Source organism: Bufo bufo, chromosome 6 (genome assembly GCF_905171765.1).
Source record: "Bufo bufo chromosome 6, aBufBuf1.1, whole genome shotgun sequence".
In the NCBI taxonomy this organism is placed as follows: Eukaryota; Metazoa; Chordata; class Amphibia; order Anura; family Bufonidae; genus Bufo; species Bufo bufo.
In genome coordinates, this window is record NC_053394.1 from 294,686,156 (window position 1) to 294,705,510 (window position 19,355).

Here is a 19,355-nt window from a genome sequence, read left to right on the forward strand (position 1 = left end):
CTGCCCCCTACTGTTATAATGCTCACCCTGAAGTGCCCCCAGTATTTATAATGCCCCCTGAAGTGCCCCCAGTATTTATAATGCCCCCTGAAGTGCACCCAGTATTTATATTGTCCCCTACTGTTATAATGCCCTGAAGTGCCCCCAGTATTTATACTGCCCCCTGCAGTGCTCATTGTAGTTATATTCCTCCCTCCACCATACAGTCCCATGTAGTGTAAATAACATCACAGTATCTCTTCTGCCCCCTCCAAAATACAGTCCCATGTAAATAACATCACTCTCCTCCCTTCAGCCCCTCCAATATATAGTCCCATGTAAATGACACTATTTCCCTCCCTCCGCCATAGAGTTCCATGTAAATAACATCACACCATCTCTCCAGCCCCCTCCAATATACAGTCCCATGTAAATAACATCACCTCCTTCCCAGCCGCCTTCAACCTACAGTCCCATTTAAATAACATCACTCCCTCCCCAGCCACCTCCAACATGCAATCCCATGTAAACATCACCCCCTCAACATTCAGTCCCATGTAAATAACATCACTCCCTCCCCCAGCCGCCTTCAACTACAGTCCCATGTAAATAACATCATCCCCTTCCACAGCCACTTTCAACATAGTCTCCTGTAAATAACATCACCCTGCCCCAGTCCCCTCCAACATTCAGTCCCATGTAAATAACATCACTCCCTCTCACAGCTGCCATAAACATACATTCCCATATAAATAACATGACTCCCTCCGCAGCCACCTCCAACATACAGTCCCATGTAAATAACATTCCTCCCTTCAGCCCTAACATGCAGTCCCAGTTAAATAACCACAACTCCCAGCATTCCTCTGCCATTCCCTTCACTTACCTCTCCTCATATAGCAGACCTCACCACAGCTTCTTCCCCCAGGACTTCTCCTCTTCACTGCCATCCTATCCTGCATTGGTCACATGATGGTGACATCATCGCAGGTCCTTTTTAACCACTGCCTGTTTTACTGGTCACATGACCTGTGATGTCATCACAGGTCCTTCAGCTCTTCCAGTGCATTAGATTCAATTGTATAGCCATCCTGAGAACAGCAGTACAGTTGTATCAAGCTGGCATGCAGGACATTTGGGCCTGGGGCAAAACATCAGGGGCCCAGGCCCCGAATGTTTTAACCTAGCAACGCCCCTGCCCAGTATTAAGGGAAAGTTCGTCTGATTTGACACATACAGAACATACACTGGACCTAATACCAGAGGCGGACTGGCCATAGACCCTACAAGGAATTTCGTAGTGGCCCAATGCTCAGGGGGCCAACTAAGCCCTCCTCACAGTCAAAATCCAGGTAAGTAATGATCAGACTCTCTCAGAATTGGATAATGCTGGGTGCATCAAGTACTTGTGTATCTGGCCAGTGGCTGCAGGTACCCTTGTGACCCCTGAATTCAGCTGTGTTGCCATCCTGAGGAAACTAGAGTAGGATGAGAGAACATGCTTCTGAGGAGGTATTTTGTGCTGCTGGAGCAATATATTGTGCTGAACCGCAGTATTCGGGTCTGATAGGGTGGTATTTTCTGCCGCAATATGGTACTATCACTGGCACTTTTGGCCTCACTTACTTGAGTTGGCCCCTTATACTTGTATTGGCCCAGCCTTCTGTCAATTTGGACCTGCCTACAACATAGGGCAGCTACATTATTTTTTTCCAAAGCCACTTCAAGTTCCCAGTCCACCAGGCAACAGCTGGTTTAAAAATGGGCACAAACATAGAATTTATTCCAACCTCTGTTTATTTTATTTTATTTTTTTACTCTCCACACATCAGTAGTACAATTCTCACCAGAAACCTGAACAGATCAATACTTTAAGAATAATACAGCAACTATTGAGATGTTCACAGCACTACACTCTTAAGAATCTGAGATCTGGTCTTCTGAACTCCTGCGGCCAAAGTCCATCCATCCAGCGTAGTCCCGGTCATGCATGGGCTGAAGGTGACCTTCAGCATTGGAGATTTCTAGGGTGTAAAATAATTGGTGTTAACTATAAGGGTATGTTCACACAGCAAAACAAATGTAGGAAAAAATCCAATGTGTATTTGTCACAGAATCTGGAGCTGACACAGATTGGTAGTTTTTTTTTTTTTACTGGGGATTAGCACCATTCAATGTGGAATTTAAAGGGGTTGTCCCTCCAAAAATATTCTATTTTTCAAACCAGCAACTGCATCTGAATACTTTTGTAATTGCATGCAATTAAAAATTTAGTATAGCCACTATACTGTATCTGTGTAATGTATCTGTATAGTGCCACCTGCTGTTTGTCCTTTTTTCGAATTTCTCTGTCCAGCCCAGTAACATTGCTGAGGTGGTCGCACATGCTCAGTTCCATTCTTTAGCTACCACCAGTTAGATCTAGCTGTGACAGTTGCAGGGAGAATGCTGTAGCAGAAAAAACATACCCCCGGAAACATGCCACACACCCCCTGTGCTGCCAGTCTGTAGATAATCTAGCAGAGCAATTGGATCGATGAATGTGGAGATCTCTGGATCTATGTGAGGTACGGGGCTGGTTCTAGCTTTGTTAGAGATTGTCATATACTGTATGATGTCTGATTATAATTTTTTGCATTAGAGGTTTCTCAGTTTTATGCTAATTGATGATCTATCCTCAGGATAGGTCATCAATATCAGATCAGTGGGGTCTGACTCCTGGAACCCCTGCCAACAGTGTGAAGGGGCTGTAGTGCTCATGGGAACGCGGCGTCCTCTTCAATGTTTACCTGCACACCATCTACATTGTAGTGGTAGCTTAGTGTAATTACAGATTTTTGTCCCATTCACTTGAATGGGAGAGGAAGCTATAATTACACTGCACCACCACTACAACATAGACGGCGTGCGGGCAGACAATGAAGAGGATACAGCATTTGCATAAGCCCTGTGGCCCCTTCAAACAGATGATCATGAGCTGGACTCCCACTGATCTGATATCGATTACCTATCCTGAGGACCCCTCAGAGGATAAGTCATAAATATAAAAAATTAAAAAAATCTGAAAACCCCTTTAAGCAGTGTAAACATACCCTAGGGACAAAGTCATAGACTTTCCTCTTCCAGGGCAAAGATACTGTTAGCTGCCCTAGTCCTATGTCTAAAGGTCAAAGGGTAGATGCCAGGGCACATGCCCCACCAGCTCCTGCTTCCTTCGCCCAACAAGCTATGCATCTGTGTTATTGTGGTGTAAGGCTCCTAGTGATTTGGTGTAATGCATAGGCTGATGATGATGACTAGAAGTGACCTTGTAAGACTGGGTAGGTGAGTGGCATTTTTATTTATTTTTTCCCCACATCTCTTTATTAGTTTTTCAAATCATAGTATATCGTGAAATACATACTGATTCAGTGTTACATTCAATGACATAGAGAATATAATAGTTACAAAGTTTCTGGAAGGCTAACAGAGATTTAACAGATAAAGAAAGCCTCAATACTAAAAGAAAAATACTCCTGGTGTCTCTGATTCTTTATCCATATGTGTTACTACAATAGATGGAGTAATGCTTCCTCTAAAGCTGCTAATTTGCCGAAGGATCTGACCAGTCATTGACCAAAACCTCTCCAAATTGGGGCAACTCCATAAGCCATGGAACAGATCTGTCTTCGGCAATCGGCATTTGGGGCATGCTATTAATCTCTCTGGGTCCCCTCTCTGGTGCGGTAAGTTAAATCCATATATTGCGTGATGCAATATTTTAATATGGGTTTCCCGCCATTTTTCATTAGTTATCGCCTTATATAAAGCCGATAGACCTGCATATACGTGTTTGGAGATCTCCTCTATTTCCAATAACCGTCCCCATTTATTGAACATTTTCTTGCGATCCTTAGACCTCCATTTGTCCCTTAACAGCTGATAAAGTAACGTTATTGTGGGTCTAATCTTAATACTAAGGAGAGAATCAAACTCATTTTGTTTCCACTCCTGAGAGAGATCCCTAGAAAGATTTCTACAGTAATTCCTAACTTGCAGAAACGGTAGGTAGTTAAATCCCCGTAATCCCCATCTTTCCTCCAGTTCTTGCAGCGTGCCCCAGCGATTTTCTCCTTCTTTAAATAGATCCCCCAATTTCGTTACCCCTTTTTGTATCCATTTCTGAAAGAGTTTGTCATTACTACCCGGCTCAAAGCCTGGGTTACGCACCAATGGTAAATGTTTGGAAATCTGATATGATAGATGAAAGTGTTTCCTCAGTATCTTCCATGCTAGAATTGTGTCCCTTAGTAACAGTGACCTTTTTATCGAGGTCAGAAGCTTGGGTAGGCTAGTATGCATTAGGGCTACCAGGTCCCATGGTGCGGCCAGCTGTCTTTCTAATGTTAGATTTGAGTGGAATGATGTTTTGTTGACCCAGTCCAAGATATGCCTGCTAAGACACGTTACATTATACCCTCGAACAGCCGGAAAATGTAATCCTCTGTGCTCTTTCCTCAGTTTTAGTTTTTCTAGTGAGATTCTCGGTTTCTTTCCGTTCCACAGAAATCTAGTAAACCTGCTCTCTAGCAATTTAATATCCGCATGCCGGAGTAATAATGGGATGGTCTGTAGTGGATATAGGAGCCTAGACATTCCCATCATTTTAATTAGATGGCATCTCCCGCCAGAGATAAAGGTACGTTTTTCCATCTAGTCAGGTCTGCTACTATTTTGGCTATCAGCGGAGGATAATTTAACTGGTATAGTGGATGAGGGTTCTTCCCTATTTTTATCCCTAAATATGTAATGTGAAAGCTTGTGTAACAGAAAAACGGGACAACCATCTTAGATGCCTGCTCTTTTCCGGCGATAGTGTCAACAGCTCGCATTTAGATGTGTTCACCTTGTAGCCTGAGTAAGAGCCGAAGTCCTAGGTGAGTGGCATTTTATCTACTTTTGTCACTTACCTGCAAATAGCTGAGGGAGAAGTTGTGACATCATTAGCTGCTTCTGTTCATGGGACAATGATGCTAGGAGGTCCCGTCTGCTGACTTCAGAAGGAAAAGGGTTCTTCTTTTGTGGTCCAAACCTTGCTGATTGCAGTTCTGTCATTGGCCTACAGAGGGCAGCTGTTGCTAGCATGGCTAACAGAATACTAACACAAACCTTTCTGTCCATCTCTACAATAAAACACATATGGATTTAGAGCAAAATTCGATTTCTGCTGCCACCTAGTGTCCATAAAAATGTTTGCATGTTAACTTTTTATACTATTTTAAATTACTATTTCTTTAAAAGCCATGAAAACATTCAGGGCATTTCTTTAATCATTGCATCAATATTCATTTTGAGCTAAAAATCTTTTTTTTTCATTCGGTCTTTATTACAAATATTCAACAGTTTTTGTTCTAAAGCTTTCATTTTCACTGTATCTCTGTATTACTTTTTGCTTTACAATAAATCTGTCAGGGAGCTGCTCTGCTGCCTTGATCTGTAGCCCTCATCTCTGAACTCCTGACAGCTCATAAACTGATAAGAATATGGCTTAAATCAGTTAGGAATTCGGCGACAATGAGTGTTTATAAGCTGTCAGGAGTTCAGAGATAAGGGCCACAGATCCAGCCATTGGAGCAGCTCACTGATGGATTCAGTGTGAGATACAAGGAAATGGTCTGCAAAGATGCACTTAAAATGTAGGTAGTAGAACAAAAGCTGTTGAAACTTTTTACCAAAGACCAAATGAAAAAGAAAAAAAAGATTTTTAGCCCCAAATGCGTAAAATTCAATGATAAAAAAAATGCCCTTGAACACCTTCAAGGTCTTTTAATAGTTGCAAATAGCAAAGTGTAATACTTGACTCACACTGTAATAGAAGATAGTTGATACTTTATAATGGTACCTAAAGGGGTTGTGTCACGAACCATATTCTACATTTTTAAAACCAGCACCTGGATCTGAATACTTTTTTAATTGCAAGTACCGGTAATTAAAAATTGAGTATAACCACTGAGGTATGCAATAAAATATATCTGTATAGCGCCACCTGCTGTTTGCTCTATTCCTTATTTCTTGTCCACCTCACTGAGGTGGTCGCATGTGCTCAGTTTAAATCTTCAACTGCTACCAGCCATATCTTCTGTTAGAAGTTGATGCAGTTACAGGGAAAGAGCTACAGCAGAAAGGACACATCCCATGAGAAAGGACATACCCCTCTACCGGCACACCTGAAATAAATCTAGCAGAGCAATGAATGTGGAGAACTCTGATTCATGTGAGGTACAGGGCTGGTTCTAGCTTTGTTAGAAAGGTATTGTCATGTACCATATGATGTCTGATTTTCATTTTTTTTACATCAATTATGGCATAACCCCTTTAGCATTGGCAGCATGAGTTAGCAGATGAATTACAGGACAACTATATAACCATGTCTACTATTATATTATTATATAGAAATGGAAGGAGGTCATCAGAGTTAGGCTATATGCACACGACCGTATGTGTTTTGCGGTCAGCAAATTGCGGATCCGCAAAAACCCCGGATGACATCCGTATGCCATCCGTTTTTTTTTTTGCGGATCTATTGTAACAATCCCTAAAACAGACAAGAATAGGACATGTTATATTTTTTTTGCTGGGCTACAGAACGGACATACGGTTGCGGATAGCACACGGTGTGCTGCCCGCATTTTTTGCGGACCCATTGAAATGAATGGGTCTGCATCCTATCCGCAAAAAAAAACGGAACAGACATGAAAACAAACAACGTTTGTGTGCATGTAGCCTTAGAATTCACTAACAGTATTTGAAAATGGATTTATGAGTTAATAGAGGGCTGTCCCTCGTTCAGAACCCTTATTTACAAAAAACACCTCTTCTTGTGGAGGATTCAGTACCTCTGTGCATGAGAGGACCATTGATTTCATTTTGAACTGTGTAATGCTCCCCATAACCTGCAGAGGAGCTGCAGGGTAAGTGAACGCCTGCTAGCAGGTTTCCACACATCCCTGGGTGTCCCAGCAGCAAACTAAAAAGCATAATCAAGAGTTAAGCCTCATGCACAGAACCATAGGTATTTTGTGGCCACAAAACACGGATAACGTCCTCCAATGTTTTTTTTTTCTGGATCCATTGACTTCAATGGGTCTGTAGTCTGCATTTTGCGGCCAAGAATAGGACATGTTCTATACTTTTCAGAATGGTCAACAGATGCAGAAATGGGTCTACAATACGTCATCCCTATTTTGTAGATCCACGTTTTGTGGACTGCAAAATACATACTGTCGTGTTCACGAGGCCTTAGGTTGGATTTATTGTATGAGAGAGGCTATTACTAGGTAGACTTGGAGAATGCTGGGGATGAGTTATAATACCACAACAGTTTAAACACATACAGATATATTTCCATACAGATCACCCAACATCAAAGGGATTCACTACTTTTTGTATAGGAAGGATTCCTCTACCAGGAGAACCCCAAAAGTCAATCCTGGTCAATTAGCTGACGTTGAGATCAGTGAAGGTTGCTCTTGACTTAAGAGAAATCCTGAGAAGGTGCCTCAAAAACAATTAGGAAAATTTGTTCTAAACTGACAAAATGGAGAACTCTTCAAATTATAAAAAACTAATAAATGGAGACATGCAACATATCATGTGCCTTTTCCAGAAGCTCTCCTACTTATCACCCCCTACTGCTAAGTTATAACCCACCTGTGGTGATCTTGTCTCTGAGCCTGGATGGTTGTGCAGAAGATAGCTGTGGCTTTCTGCAGGTTCTGAGCACCTTTTTATTGAGGACGATGAATGATGTCTCCTCCCATCCATTCCCATCACTGACCTCCCCCCTTACTCTTTACCACTTCTGTTCATGATGTCAGTGCACCTCCTGCCTTAAGCTACAGTACATGGAGATAAACTATTTGTCAAGAGGGTCACACAATGAATGATGTGGAAATATAGCTGAGTAAATGAGCGTAATATCGTTCCCTGACAGAGATGTTCACATTTATGGAAAATGTTAAATTAATTTTCTTTCATGTCGTATGGCGTTTTCAGAATATAATTCTAATACTTTTTAACTCTTCTACTGCTTAAGATTATGTATAATTGTACATTATAAGTTGCTGCCTTGTTGAGTTATAACTTACAGAACTGAAGAGTTGTTTTTTTGTGGTTTCATGGTCTCATTTCACTATGGCCCACAAAACAGTGAGCATCATCAAGTTAGTTCTGTTAAAGGTGTTGCCCTATCTCACCATTTCCACAGCAAGATGGGACGAAGCTCCAGCCCCAGGTAGCTCCAATTCACTACAATGGGAGTTACGGAAACAGAGGAGCGCCGGCCTGCATGGCTTTTTCATAAACCAAGCCACCTGGGGCAGGCGCGTAGAAGACCCATTTCTGTGTGGAAATGGTGAAATGGTACGACCCCTTTAATAGTTACATTCAGGCATGGTTGGGCTGGTCCAACAGGGTTCAACACTCTATTACCTCAATCCTGTTTGTCTGTAACCAACATGTTGTTTGTTACTGGTGTGTTTTGGGTCATTGTTGTTTTGAATCACCCATTTAAAGGGCATTTCTTCTTTGGCATAGGGTAACATGATCTTCTCAAGTATATTGATATATTCAAACTGACCCATCATCCCTCGTATGCGATAAATAGGCCCAACACCATGGTATGAGAGGCATCCCGATATCATGATTTTTGCACCATAATGCTTTACTGCCTTCACAGTGTACTGTGGCTTGAATGCAGTGCTCGGGGATCATCTGACATACTGTGTACGACCACTAGACCCCCCCCAAAAAAACTCTTTTGCTTTCATCAGTTAGCAAAACGTTACACTCTTTTGCTTTGGGCAGGTCAATGTGTTCCTTGGTAAATTTTAACCTATTCAGTCCTTGCTGGTAACCTGGCTTCACTTAATCCTCTTCTGATTGTAGCCGTACTCACCGGTAACTTCAGATCAACTTTGATCTTTCTGGAGGTGATCAATGAGTCTTTGCCATTCTGGATATTCTTTGATCCATTCGAACAGTCGTTCCCCGCTTCCTTCCACGTTTTTCAGTTTCTGGTTGCCACTTCAAGTCATTTGAGATCATTTTAGCAGAGCAGCGAATACTTTCACACACTCTCTTACAAATAGCACTGTTGCTTTTGCACTAGAAAATCACTCTTCTCTGCTGTATTGTAATGTCATCTTGCACTTTTATTTTTGTGTTGAACTGTTTTGCATCATTTGGAATCCAGTCCCCACCTAGTGCTTAGGAATTACAGGAATATCTTTGTTAGTTGATAACACTAGGAATGGTGTTTTGGTGCCAGACTTGATGGTGGATGCTGCAATGCCAGAAGTGTTGCACCACAGACTCTGTAGGTGGGGATTATTGAGGTGCATACATAGAAGCAATTATCTTATGCCTTTACGGTGTGTATGTGCAGCAAACTCATAAGATACTGAGAGTCCTGGTGGGAGACCACCGAGTGGTTGAGCAACAGAGATGTGAATAAAGACTTTCTGTTCAAGTTATGTGTGGGGATTATACAATGTTAAACATTAAAGTTGTACTTTTAGGTTGCCTGCACACAACACGGATTACAGTACCAGCAAAGTGTATGGGATTAGAGATGAGCGAACCCGAACTGCAAAGTTCGGGTTCGGACTGAACTTTGCGAGTTCGGGTACCCGAACCCGGACTTTTTCACCGAAGTTCGTGTTCGGGTGATTTTATTATTTTCTGTTATAACATGGTTATAAGGGAAAATAATAGCATTCTTAATACAGAATGCTAAATAAAATGTCTATTGAGGGGTCAAAAAAACAACAACTCACCTCATCCACTTGATCGCGCAGCTGGTATCTTCTTTTCTTCAGGACCTGCAAAAGGACCTGCGGTGACGTCACCACACTCATCACGTGGTGAGTGCAGTGACATCACCGCAGGTCCTGAAGAAAAGAAGATACCGGCTGCGCGATCAAGTGGATGAGGTGAGTTTTTTTTTAACCCTTCAATAGACATTTTATTTAGCATTCTGTTTTAAGAATGCTATTATTTTCCGTTATAACCATGTAGTAATGGAAAATAATAAAGTGAAGTTCGGGTCCCCATTGACTTAAATGGGGTCTGGATTCGGGGTGAAGTCCGGGTCCCGACCTGAACTTTGACCTGAAGTTCGTCCGAACCTGACAAACCCAAACTTCCACGGGTTTGCTCAACCCTATATGGGATAAAACAAATCTCATGTACACTTTGCTTTTTTCCTTGTGTGGATTTTGAAATCTGCAGTATGTCAATTGTTGATGCAGATTTGCACATAAATCTGCACCCTTAGGCCACTTGCACACGAACGTGTGCTGGCCGTGCCCGCGCTGCGAACCGCAAATTGCTGTCTGCAATGCACGGGCACTGACCGGTGGGGATGCCGCATGCGGATTGCGATCCCATTCACTTGAATGGGGTCCGTGATCCGTCAATCCCGCAAAAAGATGGGACAAGTTAAATCTTTTTGCGGAATGGAACCCCACGAAAGCACTCCATAGGGTTCCGTTCCGTATCTCCGGATTTGCGGACCCATCAAGTGAATCGGTCCACATCCGTGATGCGGAATGCACACGGCCTGTGTCCCGTGTATTGCGGACTCGCCATATGCTGGCCGCAATACGGCCACGGGGGACACACGGCCGTGTGAAAAAGGCCTTGAAGGCTATAGACTTTGGACTCAAAATGCATTGACCATGCATTGGTCTGGGACTGCTCTCTAGTTGTGGTGTGCATGGCACGCACATTATACACACACAGCTGTGGGTGGTCGAGTAATTCCTGAGAAAACTAGTGGTCTAACAGTTGAAAGTACCCTCTGAGACACTAGTGCATCGAAATACAAGAGATGGTGCAACCCCTGCAAACATAACATAGGCAGGGCATGCAGTGGTAGGACTTAACCTCCCTTAGCATTACAGAGGGTTCGGGCAAGAGCCATTAGTCATCTTTGGTACACTTTGGAGGATTTGTGGTGTGATGCACAGTCCCCAAGAGACTGTCAATCTTTCTGCAACTGTTCTACTGTTCATTTATTAAAGTCTGTATACCCACAAAGTCTGAGAGAAACCACTAAGTATTCTGTTCCACTTAGGCTAGGTTCACACCTGAGCGTTTTACAGCGCGTTACTACGTAAAACGCTCAACAGGCAAAAAACAATGTTTCCCTATGGGCATGGTTCTCACCTGAGCGTTTTACAGCGCGTATTGTTGTAGTAAAAAATATTAATAGTTGTAATCCACTCGCATCAAAGTTTGTGTAAGGAAAAAGGTGAATCCCTTCTCTCAGCCCTAGTCAGAGAGAGACACCAATGTTACCATCTTGATAGAAAATTCTGAGCAAACTCCCCCCGCCCTGCTCAGTCTGCTAACCTTTTATTTACTAACAAAAGGTGTAAAAGGGGCTGGCCCAAGACAAGGATACAGGAAGTTATAACATACAGGAAGTGATGTCAAAGGACAGGGCGGGGCAATCAATGTGGCTGGGCAGACAATGCACACGCCCCATCCCTGTATAAGGAAGGATGAGTCATGTCCACTGTCTGATCAGCCAGATGGCCGCCCACCCCCCATCACTGTCAGCATGGACCTCATTCAATACTGCTCAAAGGTGATCAGTATCTAATAAAGATCATTCTACTGGTTCCCATAGGCTTGAAATTATCTGTGAGGCATTGCTACGGCTATTGTCAGTATACGGTACTAGTATACCGACAAGGCAGATATGCATGTCTTAAAGGCAGATATGTCTCCAAGCCCACGGGAAGGTTTTCATACTGACGGTTTTGCCACTGGTCCCGATTCAGCCAAAGTACCCTCTGCTAGAGCGCTCCTTGGCTAAATCAGACACAGGGAGACAGATGACAATTTATAAAAACACACCCACATCCTAAAGTAAAATGTCCGCATAATAAAATTTCCACAACAGTCCCTCCTCTTTGTCATATGCTCCCCAATGTCCCTTGACGGATCTCCATCTTCTTCTTTGAAAAAAAACTTGTAAAACCTAACAGATGATGGAAAGTCAATCTTGACACGTCGCGTTGGTCGCCGGCTGGTTTGGGAGCCTCTGCATCTGGTCCATGGATTGGTCTTCAGGGCGTCTTGTCTGTTCGGGCTTCGGTAACTCAGTCGATTAGACATCAGGAACATCTCACCAGTATGAACGTGCTGTAAAGCGCCCTACGCCCCAAGAAGTACAGGAGCTTCTTTGGGGCGTATTGTCGTGCGTAACACCTTTGCTTTTCATTGTACGCCTCTGTGGTCAATAGAAAGAACGCGCGTTTCCAAAATACAAAAACGCCCCAAAATACGCCTTAAAAACGCCTGTAAACAGCGCTTATTAAATACGCTCAGGTGTGAACCCAGCCTTAAGGTGACCACAACCATCAAGCTTGCTGTGACTTTGCATGGGTTAAATAGAGTTTCTTGTTTTGCACTAAAAGGCGTAGCCCCCCCCCCCTCCCCCCTCCCCCCAGCATTCACACATCTTAATAAGTTCCTTGTACCATTTGATCTCTGGCTGATTTGAAGACTCCAGTTTTCCAGTGGTGCACTGACGTCTACCATCCATAATAACTCCGTTTTGTGTCAAGTTGTCTCTCCATAGTGAAAGCCCATAAATGAGGACAGAGCCCAGGGCAGATAGGCTGTTCTATTGCTTGACATGTGCTCTCATTTACTGTTTGAAATTGCTCTGCCACCTGCTGCCAAATGTCTTTCATTTCTATTACTTTCCTCACAAGTAGATCTTATCGCTGCACATTAACCTTATAGTAGAAACATGTTCTTTGGTGTGAGATTAAACCCTAATTGTTTTAATAGAATGTACATTATATCATTAATGGAGGGCTCTCATATCATTGTGCTTGTCTAATACATCCCGCATGTACTTCCATATAGATAATTAAACCCAGAGCTCAATATTTCTGAAGTAGATTCCACCAATTGGTCTCCATTTACCTCAGTATCAGGCATAGAAGGTTCATAAAGGTGTTTGGTGCCCATCTGAAATGTTGGATGTTTCCCTCCATTGTTACACTGGTTGGTTGTGTGGCAGGAAACTGAAGACTCAAAGTTTTCATCAAAGATTGTAAGAAGTAACTACAGTGTCTGATAGAAAAATCCTTGAGGGACCTGGCTCTGCAGTGACCACCATCAGCAGTGATTGTGTTCACCATCTTCCTGAGTCTTTCAGTCCTCTACATTCTACAATATACTGTCACTAGAGATGATCAAATCGATTCTCATCAAATCAGATTCGTTATGAACTTCACAAAAATTCTGCTGTCAAATGAATTTTAGGGTCATATTTAAGTAGATTGAATCAATAGGTAGAAAAGTCAGTGTTTTATTAGAAAGCATAGGGTCATTCAGAGTTCTGTGTGTGTTTTATACACCAGGAAGGTGCTGCAATAACCAAAAACCTCAGTGCTTGCAGAAAAATGTTTTCAGCAGCCAGTTGTTGGGGAAAAAACCCAAAACTAAAGCTTCTACAATTCATAAGTGTTTTATACGCATATTCCCAGGCAATCCCAGTATAGTAACATACATTGCACCTTTTTCTTTATAAAAACAAAAAACAAAACTGCTTTTAATAAAAAAAAAAGCAGTTCAGGTCATTTTTCTAGTGTGTTCATAGTAGGTCATGTTTAATTGAACCCGCTAATTGTAGCAAATACAGAGGAGAGGATTGTGAGGGGGAGCCAAGGAGCCCACAATGTTACATAGTTTGTAAGGCTGAAAAAAGACATCTGTGCATCCAGTTCAGTCTGTTATTTAGCAAGTTGATCCAGAGGAAGGCAAAAAGCCCAGTAAGGTAGAAGCCAATTTTCTTCATTTTAGGGGAATAAATTCCTTCTCGACTCCAATCAGGCAATCAGAATAACTCCCTGGATCAATGACCCTTCTCCAGAAATCTAATAATTATAACCTGTAATATTATTACACTCCAAAAATACGTGTAGATTAGAGATGAGTGTACCAAACCAAGTTTGGTCCGAACTTTGCTATTCTTCGTACAGCAGACGAACCCGAATCTTTCCGGGTTCGTTTCGGACGAATCCACTAAAACTGTGCCTAGTGCCATTTTACTGCACATGTTGGCGGGAAAAAAGTACTAAGGAGGCAGAAGAAGAGTTCTCACATGACCCTGAGAAGAAGTGGGGGAAGGGCTTGCCCCGATTGGCTCCCAGGCTGACAGACAGCCTGAATGAGCCAATCAGTGCTACAGCAGGCAGGGAGGTGCCCTAGCAGAATGAGCACAACACCATTCTGTGCTGGGCTGTGAAAGAGGGTGATTGGGTGTTACAATGTCTGCCCGGAAAAGGATCTTAGAGAGTCAAGAACAGTGAAAAATCCATCAATCAAGCTTATTGACAGGGAAAGTGAAGGGAAAGTCTGGGTTTCAAAAGGAGAATTGTATGTGTGGTGTACAATAGAGAGAAGAGGGGCAGCTGACAGACAGGGAGAGTAGAGACAGGATCTGTGGCTGTGTGTGCTATCAGAATTGCAGTTTTTTTTGTGGGGTTCAAAATATAATTGAGCAGTGTGTGTATATATATATATATATATATATATATATATATAATTACTGCAGCAATACCCACATCATTGTTGCAACAATCTTCCTGTGTGTGTTAAGTTGAAATTGAGCATCATACCTCAATTGTCCATTTACGTGCTGTACACGCACGTACGGCGCGCGTTGCTAAGCGCACAACACTTTGGATGCCGCACGTCTTAGCTGCTTGGCTTCAGTGATCCAGACTTGACACAGGGATCCCATGTACCCCGAAACGCGTTGTCTCAGAATAAAGTAAAACTATATTTGACGCCTGGTTGTGGTCTGCGCATTGTGTTATCCACTGTAAGCTCGACTACCACGGTCCGGCTCCCTTTTAGTGCTACAGTCTATCCAACCGCCGGTTTGGCTCCCGCCTAAGGATCTCTGATAAGTCCGGCTGCACCAACCAGCAATATTTTTTCCTTTGCCTTCACTGGTGTTGCGCCCAGTTTGGTGCAACGTGAATAGGTGAGCAAACTATAATTCCCTCTCAGAGGACCCTTTTGATTTTACATATTTACCCTATGAGCGCCTCTCTCCTCTTGTTGCCACATATTGCTATTTCCTAAAAAGTGACAGCAAATCCTCACCACGTCCTATGGCGGATAGTCAAAAGAGTCTTCCTGTTGACGACTTGTCTGACTGCCCTCACAGTTTGGGCTGCCCCAAGGAGGAGGTTGGGCAGGAGGCTGGTGACCCCATGCATACCTGTGTTGATGGTGGTGGTAATTGATAGTGGTTACCAGGAAAGATTAAAGGACCTTAACATGTATAGCTTGGAAGAAAGACGAGACAGAGGGGATATGATAGAAACTTTTAAATACATAAAGGGAATCAACAAGGTAAAAGAGGAAAGAATATTTAAAAGAAGAAAAACTGCTACAAGAGGACATAGTTTTAAATTAGAGGGGCAAAGGTTTAAAAGTAATATCAGGAAGTATTACCTTACTGAGAGAGTAGTGGATGCATGGAATAGCCTTCCTGCAGAAGTGGTAGCTGCAAATACAATGAAGGAGTTTAAGCATGCATGGGATAGGCATAAGGCCATCCTTCATATAAGATAGGGCCAGGGGCTATCCATAGTATTCAGTATATTGGGCAGACTAGATGGGCCAAATGGTTCTTATCTGCCGACACATTCTATGTTTCTATGTAATAGTGGCACCTGTAGCCACGGCATTGGTGTTTGACGCAGCGACAGTGGCAGTCAGGGAAAACGCAGAGCAGGGGAGGGGGGCCCAGGAGCCCATCATGATATCTCACAGTCTAATAAAAATGGCTGGGAGGTTGAAGACTCCGATGACGATTGTGTGCTGGACAGGACCTGGGAGTCAGAATGGGGGGGGTTCTAAGGAGGAGGCAACATCAGTGGAGGAGGGCGGTGGTGGCAGCAATAAAGAGCAGAGGCAACATGCATACCAAAGAACAGGCAGGGCCACGTCTGCTTTGGGATCTGGTGATGCCGCTGATGCTATAGGTGGCTTAGGCCCAAAAGGTGCCAGAGCTAAGCCCAGCTTGGCAGCCTGTAGCTCTATTTGAACAACTCCCATATGGCACATTTTTCTCCACAAGGCGAGCACACAAAACCACAGTGGTGTGCAAGATCTGCAGGACTAAAATAAGCCGTGGCCATTCAAACGCAATTATAGGTACCAGAGGTCTATTGCAGCATATGAGGCGGCATCATTTTTTGAAAAATACAACTAGCCAGCATTCCCAATCAGAACAAGTCTGTCCTCCTTCTCCTGGTCCTCTTTGTGACAGTCACCCACATCGCTAAGCAATACAGATTCTTTGTCATTATCATCATCCCACCACCTTCTTTTCCTGCTACAGATGTAGCAGCGCTAGCGATCACTGTAGAATCGCGTGAGCGCATAGCGATATCCTGTTTCATTAGCTAACAAAGCATGTAAAAAGATAACTGAGAAAATTCAGAGTGCAATTTGGGTTTGTAAACAGCAGATGGCGCATGGAACTGCAGTTTCATATGGTAGTATTTAATGTAATGAAGTTTAATAATCCCTGTACTGATTAATTCCACAGTGTGAGTGGTTTCTGTTTTCATACAGACTATTCGCAGTAATTGTGCTTGTAATCAGAAAGAAACAAAGCTGTGTAGTGTAGCTCCCTGAGAGGTTGTCAGTCCACGGTATACCGCAGTGTAACTACTACTTGGTCAGCTATTGTCCGGTAAACTTCCCGAGAGCCATCAATCGGTGTGAGTGACAGGCTCAATCTGCTGCTGTTGTGTGGCGCCAGCTACATGTGGATCTGCAGCTGCTCTCCTGATAAAGACAGTGTTTTCTCTAAATATTTAACATATAATTCTCCTCTCCTTAATGGAATATCGTTGAGATACTGTAAATGGAGGCCGCCGCGTGTGCTGATGGCGCCAGCACCAGTACCGGGCATGCTGGGGAGTCGAATGTGTTTACCTGTCACAGATGCTTGTCTGACATGTAGAAATCATTGTCAGCGCGGCCCCCTGTGACTTCCCCATCTGAAGCTACACATCATTTTATGTGATAATGTATACGCTTCCCGGCATGCTCTTCTCTCATGCCAGATTGACAGCCAAATTTATCTCCTACATGCTGAATTAGAAACACCCGTTAGCAGCAACCAGGGGCCCCGAAGCCCAGAACTGCAGAGAATCCTCCGACTTCTGCAAGAACAAGGAAACGTCAGGACACAAAGGCCGGAGATATGTTCTAGTCCAAACTTTCCAGAACTTTATTATTATCTATATCAGGGGTGGCCAGCCTGTGGCTCTTTGCTTCTTAAAGTGCGGCTCTAGCTGTGGAGCCGGGATGCAGTCGGTTCAGCTCTCTCTCCACCCCATGCTCAGATCTCTTTTCCTGATCGGGCACTGTTACTACTTTGCAGCTCCATCTCACTCTCCACTATGTCCTGATGCACACAGTGTGAGAACGTAGTACGTGGAGACGTTGTGCTCATCAGGTCACAGTGGAGTGTCAGACCTGCAGAGTAGCAGGTGCCCGAGCAGGAGCCCAGTGCCTGATCAGGAGAGGGAAGACGTTTTTTGATCTAAGCATGGGAGGTTCTGATCTGAGCATGGGGGGGTCCTGATCTGGGCAATGGGGGTCTGATCTGAGCATGTGAGGGGGCCTAATCTGAGCAATTTAGGCTCTGATCTGAGCAATGGGGGCCAGATCTGAGCATGGGGGTAAATCTGAGCATGGGGGGTATTGTTTGAGCATGGGGGGCCGATATGAGGATGGGGGCAGATATGAGCATGGGGGCAGATGGGGGGGGGAATATGAGCATTAGGGGGGGAGATCTGAGCACTGAGGGTCTGACACTGGGAGTCTGATTTGTGTTGTCTGATCCGAACATTGGGGGTCTGATTTTGGGGGTCTGATTTGGAGGTCTGATGAGGTTTGGGGATCTTATTTTAGGTCAGATTAGGATTAAGGATCTGATTTAGGAGTCTGATCTGAGGTCTGATGAAAAATTTATTTTATCTTTTTTTCTCTGCTAATGAAAAAATAAGAAAAAAATATTTTTATCAGACCTCAAATCAGATGACAAATATATTTTTTCTCTTATTTTTCTTTGTTAAAACCTAGGTGCATCTTGTAGGGCGAAAAATACAGTAACTTGTGTCTAAATGTATAGCTTGTGGCTCCTGGTGGTCATAGGTTTTTATTTTTTTTGCTCTTTGTGTCTGTAAGGTTGCCCACCCCTGATCTATATCATCGCTGATGATCTACATCACCTATCTCACCTATCTATCTGCAGTGTATCTATCAATATCTATCACATGATCTATCTACAGGATCTATCTAATATATATCATCTATCTATCTTCTCTCCAGTGCTGAGAACCCCCAGAAACATTCAAACATTGACAGCTACAGTACTGTACCTGCGGTGGAAGTACTGTAGACAGAGATCTAGCACCTCGAGGTTTACATTTATTTCCCTGGAGATAAGCGACACCTGGATTATCTGGCAACATTTTATCTCCTGTCCTTGAAAATAAATGAATTGATCGGTAAATTAAAATAGTCTCTCGTCAATCTGTATAATATGCTGTCTGTGTCATAAGGGATCAGGCTTCTTGAGAACTTCTATCATGGTCAATGAAAATGGTGTGAAGGTGATGAGTAGAGATAAGAGAATTGAAACTGACAAAGTGGAATTTGATCCGAATTTCAGGAAAAATTCCATTTGCACCGAAGCCGAATTTCCTCATGCTTCATGGTAACGAATCGCATTTTTTCCTAAAATGGCTGCTGCACATGTGAGGACATTGGGCAAGGAACTGCAATACCGGATCCGTCTCTCCAGTGTCATCCGGAAAAACGGATCCGGTATTTTTTTTTCCACAGATTTAAAGGTCTGCGCATGCGCATACCAAGAAACCGGATCCGTTTTTCCGGAACACTTGGTAATGGATCCAGCATTAATACATTTCAATAGAAATATGTGGCAAGTGTTCCGGAATTTTGGCCAGAGAGAATACAGCAGCATGCTGCGGTATTGTCTCCGGCCAAATACCGTAAAAGTGACGGAACTGAAGACATCCTGATGCATACTGAATGGATTGCTTTCCATTCAGAATGCATTAGGATAAAACTGATGTGTTTTTTTCGGTATTGAACCTTTATGACAGAACTCAATACTGGAAAACTTTAACGCTAGTGTGAAAGTACTCTCAGTGGAAAAAGGAAAAATATATTTGCCGCTCAGCGGTGCAGTTATCTGTTCTAAAGGCCTTTTTTCCGTGTATTAGTGGAAAAAGGAAAAATATCTTTGCCGC

General features: G+C 43.2%; 1 protein-coding gene across 1 annotated transcript; it reads right to left on the reverse strand.

Annotated features, from left to right (window-relative positions):
- Window positions 1–1,896: 1,896 nt before the first annotated feature.
- Window positions 1,897–17,014, reverse strand: LOC121005252 (gastrin/cholecystokinin-like peptide). The gene is made up of 3 exons (XM_040437873.1): window positions 17,005–17,014; window positions 4,929–5,141; window positions 1,897–2,003 (listed from the first exon to the last, which is right to left on the reverse strand). Exons 2-3 carry the CDS (start codon window positions 5,137–5,139, stop codon window positions 1,897–1,899), a joined length of 318 nt encoding a protein of 105 aa, XP_040293807.1. The 5' UTR covers window positions 5,140–5,141; window positions 17,005–17,014.
- Between the last annotated feature and the right edge of the window lie 2,341 nt (window positions 17,015–19,355).

What these genes read in the sequence shown, in the direction of transcription:
- LOC121005252 (XM_040437873.1), bottom strand. Translation starts at nt 5,139, where the DNA reads ATGGACAGAAAGGTTTGTGTTAGTATTCTGTTAGCCATGCTAGCAACA. An exon ending in TCTCCCTCAGCTATTTGCAG is followed by an intron (nt 2,004 to 4,928) that starts GTAAGTGACAAA and finishes TTTACACCCTAG; the next exon opens with AAATCTCCAATGCTGAAGGT.